Source organism: Eptatretus burgeri, chromosome 24, assembly GCF_056783735.1.
Source record: "Eptatretus burgeri isolate ZD-2024b chromosome 24, Ebu_testis_v1, whole genome shotgun sequence".
Classification (NCBI taxonomy): Eukaryota; Metazoa; Chordata; class Myxini; order Myxiniformes; family Myxinidae; genus Eptatretus; species Eptatretus burgeri.
The window spans coordinates 1724277-1733718 of record NC_140984.1 but is presented as its reverse complement, the minus strand read 5'-3'; the positions used below and the strand labels follow the sequence as shown (position 1 = coordinate 1733718).

The following is a 9442-nucleotide window of genomic DNA, read 5'->3' as shown; positions in this document are numbered from 1 at the left end:
CTAAATAGCTACAGCCGACGCTGGTGATGCAAAAACATTGACAGACCTAATAATTGCAGAGCTGACAAAAACAGGACTTGACACATCAAAAATATTAAGTCAGGTGTACGACGGGGCTTCGGTAATGGCTGGGAAGCACGGTGGGGTGCAAAAGTTGTTGCAAGAGATATTGGAAAGAGAAATCCCCTATGTGCACTGCTTAAATCACCAACTCCATCTGGTAGTTATCCACACACTGGCAGCAGAGAAAGCTGTCACTGATTTCCTCGAGGTTTGTTGTTGCCTGTACAAATTCTTCAGAAAGCCCACTGTTGCTGCACAGTATATAAAGGTGAGCGGTTAAAACGACTTCTTGATCAAAGGTGGACGGGACATTTAGCCACCGTGTCTGTGATCATAGGATCTTTTAAGGATATCACATCCTGACTGTCGGAGATTGATGCAGAGCGCGCCTACGGTGCAGAGATGAGGATGGAGGCTGTTGGGCTTTTGGGGGAAGTCTCTGGGCCTGCCTTCATGTTCATTGCTATCTTTGTACAAAAACTGCTGATGTTGTTCGATGGCCCTAACAGACTCTTGCGGGCAGAGGACATGGACTTGCTAACGGGGTTGGAACTGGTGGCGAGTGCTACAGAGTGCGTGAAGAAACTCCGCCCTGAGGATGAGTTCACTGATCTGTGGAACAAGGCCAACGATGCTCTCGCACTTCTACACCTGCACCACCAAAACGGAGACGCACAACGCATCAGAACTTGGAACAGTTTGTAGTTTTGGAGACTACAGGACAAAACAACGACAATGACAAGACGGAACTGCAGAGGGTTTTTTTACAGCGCAATCGACACTGTGCTTGGAGAGATCGCTCGGCGCTTCAGTGAGCGCAACACACAACTCGCCCGTTCACTCGCTGCCTTGAATCCTGAAAATGGCACGTTTTTGGATCCCCACTTGCTCCAGCACATCATGACATCAACAAAGTCAACCATCAGTGAAACGGAGTGTGTGGTTGCAAAGCAGTTTATTCGCTCACAGACAGAAAAGCAGCCAAACGAGAGACGGCAACCTCAGTATAGATGTGTCAATGCTGCATGAATACAATAGTATACCGGGTTATCAAAAATATTAAATATAACAATTGTGCCCCTCCCCATCCAGTTCATATGCCCCCCCTTAATACTGAGCCCTGGCTACGGGCCTGCTTACCCCAAATATGGGCACAAGCGGTTCGTTCTGGCTTGGCTGTAAATATGGGCTTAGAGCGTTCTCTCTGCCCAATGAGGGTGTGAATTCCCCGGTAGCTTTGTCCGCGTGGGTAATTAGGTATATTGAAGTTTGGAAAATTGACCCTACCCCACGCGGTCGGATTATTGGCGATTCATGGTCCAGTAAGGGACTTATCGGACTTATCCAAAAGGCACGACCTCAATTCCAGTGTGTTCGGTGGAGCTGACTCTACTGTTCCCTCAAGCGGTCGTGCTCGCCACCAATACCTGGCCCCGCAACAATATAACTTGTCAGGATAACTAAATTATTGAAAGATCCTGCTGTCTATCATATTCAGAACCTATCTCACAATGGGGAAGAATCACTTAAAAAATTAAATAATCCTCATCCGAATTCGGATCTTCACCAAAATTCAATCAATTCTTCCTCGTCACACACCCAACACGTCCACCAAGTTTCATCCAAGTCCGTGCACAACTTTTTTGAGATATCGTGCTGTGTTGCGTTTTTAGCCCAATCTCTCGATGGTGAAGAATCGCTTTGAAAAATAATTAATTATTGAATCAAGATCGAGATTCGGATCTTCAGCAAAATTCAATCAATTCTTCCTCGTCACACACCCAACATGTCCACCCAACATGGGATAAACATTGCTTGTTGTGCTTTAAAAGTTTAGCTGTTTGTTGTTGTTGTTGTTGTTGATCATTTCATTAAAACAGCAAATTTGTATTGAATTTTTTACTAAAATGATATTCAGATTGCCATGGTAATAACTGCTACTTTCACTGAAATGGGATAGTGATCCAAGTCCGTGTGAAACTTTATGGAACCCTTCGTCCTGTTTCGCCACAGGTGTGCCTTGAAATGGAACGATACCTGCAGATTAAGCCCAGCGACAAGGATGTAACGGGTATCAAGGAGGAGGACAGTGGGGCCTTGCAGAGGTTTTTGGCGGCTTATGTCGAATCTGAGGGGCTAGGACAGCCTCTGACCCAAGGAATCGTTTCCCCAGACCTGGCGACCCAGGAGATGGTCACGAATGTGGTTCCTTTGGAGTTTCTTGTAGTCACAACTTGGGATGGTGTTCCTTGGGGGAGTGGACCCTTGGGAGTCGGTGTCGAGGCGATGGCTGCTATTCCACCTCCTCCACGGACAGTTGTGCCAGGAGCTTTGGCCCCACTGGTCCCGGAGAGTAGCGTCGAGCAGTTGAACGAGGCATCAAACTTGACACCACCTTCATCTCCTGAGCCCGAGACACAAGCCAGGCCCAAGTTGCAGGAAGCTTCGGGATGGCCCGTTATCAAGCAATTAGGCCACAAATATGGGAAGCTTGGACAGAATGGCACTGATGACTCACTGGACGACAAGAAGTACATCTATCTTTGTTTATTCAGTGGGTGCTGCAAAGTCTACACCAACAGTTCGCACATCAAGGCACATGTGCGCACACACACGGGTACGAGGACTCAACTCGCAATGGTTGCTGTGATTTCCGAGTTTAAAAAATCTAAAAATTATGAAATTATTTTATTATTGTTCAACGAGGGTGATGACACCTCCCTGTTGCAAGCTTCCTTCTTCATATTCTTCCTGTCCCTCTCTCTTCGTATGCAGCGCGTAGCTGCTCGAACCGTCGTTGCTCGGGAGCGTGGCTGTGCCATTGCTGCAGTTCACCCTGCAGGTTGGAGATTTGTAATCTGTTCAAGGTGCCGGCTAGATAACTCACCTACTCTTCATTCAACACACCATGGGATTAAACGTCGACGAGCAGGTGGGCAACCGGGCTCAACGTCCATCAGAGGGACGGCACACTTTGTGATGCGTGCGAAGCGCAAATTTCGGACTATTTATCTTCTGGTCCGGAATCGAACCCAGACAAGGCAGCTTGTGGTTCTACATTTCATCAGAAACATCAGTTTAAGAGAAATTGTCTGAACCAGGAAGTGCTACCCCTTGTTTCAGACGGCTATTGACATCTGGTTCCAGATTGGAGGTTCCATAAAGCCTCAGAGAAGTTGATGCATGCAACATTAGTTGCAGTGACGTCATAAGTAAAACGGCGTTGAAAACTGCTGAGCCAATAACTGCTGTACAGTTGGTCGATGATCCGTTTTGATTTGTCTTAATATTTGGGGCAGCGTTCATCGGTCCCAACAACAAGCCGACAGGCATTCCTCACTCGGAAAAAACAATGCCAGGAAACTTTTTTCCCATTGTCAGCCATCAGGCCTGCTGTCGGGGATACAACCCAAGCTTTGGAATGTGACGGCATCACACACCTGCACGCAGGTCGATTGTGCAGGCTTGCTGTCATCGGAGCAGACGTTAATCCACTGGTTCTCTCTCCATCCCTCCCGCCGCAGGTGAGAAACCGTACAAGTGCTTGTGGAAAGGCTGTGAGCGGCGGTTCCCTCGTAATCATGAGCTCAAGCGACACAATCGCAAGCATACCGGAGCGAAGCCGTACAAGTGTGCAAACTGCGGCAGGTATGGCAGCAAACGTAGTCGTTCGCGTCGTTTCCGCCACACCTTTCCTCCCTCTCCGTCACACCGTTTCTGCCACACCTTTCAGCCACCTTGACCGTGAAGCCAACACCAGGCCTTTGTGCATGTCCCTTCCGCCAATTTTATCTTAAGCCATGGTATTTCACCTCGACACGCGTGTCGGAAGGAAGTGTTGTAGTTTTATTCCAATTGCACTGCAGGTGAAAGGTGATATCGTCAACTGATGCTGCGGTCTTCCTCTTGAGTGTGCGGAACTACTGTGTTGCCTATCAATTGAACCTTTTTTCAACATGGGTTGCCATGTTGCTCATAAATTGTCACATTTGTTGACTTCTTGCTGTTGTTGTTGCTATCTCCTCGGTGTCCAGGTCTTTCTCAAGATCGGATTATTTCACCCGGCACGTGAGGAACCACCCCTGTGCTGCTCCGTACTGAATGGCGACCTCGTGTGGAAGACCACAGGGATAGTTCTGCCGCGCGCGTCACTTTTGCCGACATGGAAATTACAAATGAATGGGTGTTGAGTACCTTTGATGGAGAAGAACGTTCTGCAATTTATTTTGTGTGGTTTGCACAGCAGTGAGCCGATTCTTACTTTGACACATATCTCGGGCTGTGGGTGTCGTTACCCAAGACGACCTCATTTTCAGGTGCTCCAAACGTTGACGTCTCGGTCCTTCACCCGTTTGTTTGTTTTTGTGGACCTTGACAATTCGGCCACAGAATTACACACCGTCTGCTATTCCTGGCCTGGGTTAGTTCTTGCAGTGTCAGTTTCCTCAACTTCTCCAACCACCGCACAACGACCCTGCTCCGCTCCAACCAGCCCATCTCGGAATAGTCTGTGCTCAAGGCCCGTCGTTCTCATCAGGACTTCAAATTCCACATTTATCGTTTAAATGTGTCGTTACGAACTCACCAAGTCACGCGAACACGACTCCAAAATAACTTGAAGAGCTGATCGGTTTTGACACTGACAGATGTGACTTTCAATGCGCATGTGTCAACTGTGCTGCGGACATGTTTGGACATCTGTGGCCGGCTTTTTGTCACCACCTCCACAACCCTGGCATGATGGCTTTGCACCCTTTAATTTATTTAAATATTTTTTATTTTTTCCTTGCACACACCCCTTTATTTAAACCTCTGTATCCCTGGCATGATGGTTTTGCACCCATTAATTTATTTAAATATTTTTATTTTTCCCTTGCACACACCCCTTTATTTTAAAATAGCTTTTTTTTTAAACTTGGACACACCCCTTGATTTTTAAAAATTATTTTATATATTTAAAAACTTTATACACATTAACATGGTGTTCGTCCAAGGCAGAAAACATCCTTGGGGAGGGAGAAAATTAAGTTGTTGCAATCTCCGTCATATTATGCCGAACCCCGCCCCCCGCCCCCCATCAAGTTTTGTTAAAATTGAACAAGTAACAACCGAATATATCATTCTTCTTCCCTTTGAGGCGAAGCCCCATCTTCATGCTTTTAATATGGTGTCACCATGAAGGAATTGGAAATAATCAAAGGGTGCTTCATTGAAAAGGAAGATCGTGGTTGAAATAAATATTTTAAAGATTCATACAAAGTGTGTGAGACTCCCACTTGGTGAACATGATCAATCCTTTTAGAGGATTCTCAGAGATGCCACCCTCAGACCATACCACCCTGAACATGCCTGATCTCATCTCATCTTGAAAAGCTAAACAGTCTCAGGCCTGGTTAGTACCTGGATGGGAGACTACCTGGGAACACCAGGTGTTGTTGGCTTTTTTCTCTGCAGGGGGAGTCTTCTTTTGATTTTTCTGTTTGTTCAGATGCTTTCTCTGGTGAATTCGTTTTCACCATTTAAACTGCTGCTTTGTGTAGCTGAGTCGCTGTTCAGCAGTCCAAAAAGGAGGCCTCGGCCGGTTGTTAACTTTCGAGTAATTGGTTGTATTGAGGTTGCAAGTGTCATTTGTTGCCGGCATTAGTTGGTGGAGGTTAAAGATCCCACGGTGTCCTTTGCAAAGAGGAGGCGACGCATCGCCAGCACCATGGGCAGATTCTAAATTCCTGCCCAAACCTACAGAGGGCATTGCATCAGCGGCACATCCTCATACTCAGCCAATGATGCTCACCCGCAGACTTGTGCTGAATATGATAGAGGAAGAAGAGTTTGTCTCTGATCTGTGACATCACTGTCGGTAACAATTGGTGGTTTGCCCTGGCAACAATTGAAATAATTAGCTTCTTTCAACAACGAAAAACGTCAACTCCCGACGAAGAGCGGCCGCTAGGGTCATGCTATTTTCATTATTATCGTTCATTTTATTGCAATCATTATTTTGTTTTTTATGTTAATATTATTATGCTATTAACATGATTGTTGTTATCTCGCCAATGAAAGTGGGCAGAGGTTATGTTTTCACCCTTGTCTGCCTGTTTGTCTGTCTGTTTGTCTGTGAACCGGATATCTCAAAATGGTGGCTTCGTTAAGCACTCCGTAAACATTTTTGCCTGCACACCTAAAATAATTTCTATTGCATAAAGAGGATCACCGCACATCTTTTCTGACCGGTTGTCAGCTTGCTCGTGTGTGCATGAGCGATCACGGAGGGGATTTCGAATAGATTTGTGAAAACCGACCAGTTTCAGTAAATCATCCGTACATGTGACGTGTTCACTCAGACTATCAGGTTACGTGTCGTTTTATAGTTACTCGGCGTGGTTAAAATGTTTAACAAGTTCACAGCACATTAATGTATCTACTGGATATGAGGAAGTGGGGTCGGAATGACACCGTCAGTTCCTCCACGCCCTTGGAACAACACCATTGAGGTTCCATAAAATCTTTGGTCCAATTCAAATTCACCAACACACATAACCCGCCATCTTTGGCCTTGCCAGATTGCTGTCGGTTGGACAGCGGATTATAATTGTACATGTGTGTATATATATATATATATCGATATATTATCCTGGATAAACCTGCTCACGATGGTATCGGCAAGATGGAAGTAACCATCCTAACTTTGTGGAATGTTGCCATACACACCCCGAGTCCACTGGCATCCTCGTCTTTTGAACATGACGTGTTATTACAGGAGAACGTGATTGGGCGTAGCGGAAGGAAGTGGGCGGAGCGTAATAAAGTGGGCGGAGCGGAAGAAAGTGGGCGGAGACTCCACGCTCTCCTCTCAAGTGGAAGCATCGCCACGCCCTGCTTTTCCACCAATCGGAACGCGTCGCTAATTATTGGTGAACACCCAGATATCCCCAAGGCTTGGGGAGCATGTGGGTGAAGGTTCACCTTGATCTGTCAAGCCGTTCTGGTGAAGATTAAAAAAAAGGTTTATTCTTGAAAAAGAAAATAGCTGCCAAATCTCGGGGTGGTAATAGATCCGGCAGGTGAGCAGGCAGCACAGTGCCATGCGGCTATAGGTAAAGCAAATAAGGTTTTAGGCTGTATTTGGAGGGGGATCATGTATAAATCAAAAGAGGTGGTGTTGACATTGCATAGGAATTTAGTGAGGGCCACATCGAGAATATTGTGTACAGTTTTTGTCACCACAACTCAGGAAGGACATAGATACCATGGAGCGGGTTCCGCGTAGGACTACTACATTGATTCCTGGCCGAGCATGACTCAGCTCTGAGGAGCGGCTGAAGGAGACAGGACTTTGTACACCAGAAAGGAGGCGGTGACGAGGCTTTTGATGGAGATGTTTAAGATAATGAAAGGTGGAGATAAAATAAGTGAAGATTAATTATAATTCAACAGAGTAGACAGTGATGGGACCAGGGGCCAAAGCCTGAGAGTAATGAAGAGGAGAGTTAAGATGGTAGTAAGGTAGGGGACTTTCACTCAGAGAGTAGTTAATGCATGGAATGGTCTCCGTGGAAAGGTAGTGGTAGCAGAAAAAGTAGATAAGTTGGAATTAGATAGGTACCTGTGTGGAGAGATTGTATATCTCCCAAGCTGAGAATAGCCATTTGTTCGCAGAATTACTTTTAAAAAGTAAAAGAAAGAAAGAGCCAAAAGCATTCATTATAGAGTTCTCTTAACAGCTGCAGCTCTTGGTTGTGTTAATAGCCAAAGCATGTAGTCTTTTTCATTGTGACACAGCTGAGCATCTGGCTTTTTATTGCCCTTGTAAAACCTTGAGCCAAGAGAAACCCGATCGTAAATAAACCTTGAGCCAAGGAAGCTCGGTCATAAACAAGCCGTGAGCCGAAGGAAGCTCAATCGTAAATCAGTGCCATTTGACACAGCACAACAGCTGCTTCCACTTTCCAAAAAGTAGACTAAGGAAAGGAAGGTAAAGGCTCTTAAAAAGTAAGCCGTCTTCCTGACGCCCTGGCCGGATAATGACCAAACCAGATGGCTTTTAGAGCCCAAAGGGAGGAAATCAGCACCAGGCTTTTCCACCTTGGAGGAAATTGATCTTTCGGAAACAAAGTCTCAAGAGAAAATAGTGATGGGAGCTGGGCCAATCTTGAAACCAGATGGTCGCACAAGGGGCAGGGCAAATTGTATAGAAGGCAAGCCAGAGTGCCAAGCTCGAGAGTTAGATTGAGCTGGACTACTGTGGGTATTCTGTGTCTCTCTATATCTCTCCATGTATACATGTTTGGTGTGAATTAAAGCTCTTCTCTACCAAGACCATACGTGTGGACAGCGCTCGATCTCAATCAGCACGAACACCGTGGTCTCAACACTCGGAATTTATGAAAATAGAGGGGTATGGGGATGTTGATAAGACTTTTCGGTAGTTTGAGTATTGATGGGTGATTGTGTGCATGTGTACAGAGTGCTGTTGGTGGGGGGTCTTGTCAAGGGGAGTTGTGTGGTTGATGTGTGTTTTCAACCAAGCCCATGCCCCCTCTCCTGAGGGGAATAAAAGGAAGAAAAAAACCCCCCCAAAAACAAACAAACAAAAATTTATTTCATTCATTAAAAACATTTTTTGCATTTTCTTCCCTGGATCTTGTGTTGATGGGTTGGTGTGGTGTTCGCGCAGGCATGATGGGCTGAATCTAACAGGCTGCCACCTGTTAGATTTCCATGTTATTCCTTGTTCAACCACGTGACCGATGACATCATAGGTGGAAAACTTTATTTGTTCCTCATGGATAGGTGACCAGACCTGTAAAGTTTTGCTTCGTTCTGTTCAGCCGTTTCGAAGAAGATTTAAGGTTTTTATAAAAAAAAAAATATATATATATATACAGTGGGGAGAACAAGTATTTGATACACTGCCGATTTTGCAGGTTTTCCCACTTACAAAGCACGTAGAGGTCTGTAATTTTTATCATAGGTTCACTTCAACTGTGAAAGACGGAATCTAAAACAAAAATCCTGAAAAACAAAATGTATGATTTTTAAATAATTAATTTGCATTTTATTGCATGAAATAAGTATTTGATCACCCACCAACCAGTAATAATTCCGGCTCTCACAGACCTGTAAGTTTTGTCTTTAAGAAGCCCTCCCATTCTCCACTCATTACCTGTATTAACTGCACCTGTTTGAAATCGTTATCTGCATAAAAAAGCTGTCCACACTCAATCAATCAGACTCCAACCTCTCCACAATGGGCAAGACCAGAGATCTGTCTAAGGACATCAGGGACAAAATTGTAGACTTGCACAAGGCTGGGATGGGCCACAGGACAATAGGCAAGCAGCTTGGTGAGAAGGCAACAACTGTTGGCGCAATTATTAGA

At 45.3% G+C, this 9442-nt stretch overlaps 1 protein-coding gene across 1 annotated transcript; it reads left to right on the top strand.

Moving 5' to 3' along the window:
* Positions 1-1247: 1247 nt before the first annotated feature.
* LOC147007872 (uncharacterized) lies at positions 1248-4959 on the top strand. The gene is made up of 4 exons (XM_085866256.1): positions 1248-1280; positions 2077-2680; positions 3588-3711; positions 4098-4959. Exons 1-4 carry the CDS (start codon positions 1248-1250, stop codon positions 4162-4164), a joined length of 828 nt encoding a protein of 275 aa, XP_085722382.1. The 3' UTR covers positions 4165-4959.
* The last annotated feature ends 4483 nt before the right edge of the window (positions 4960-9442 follow it).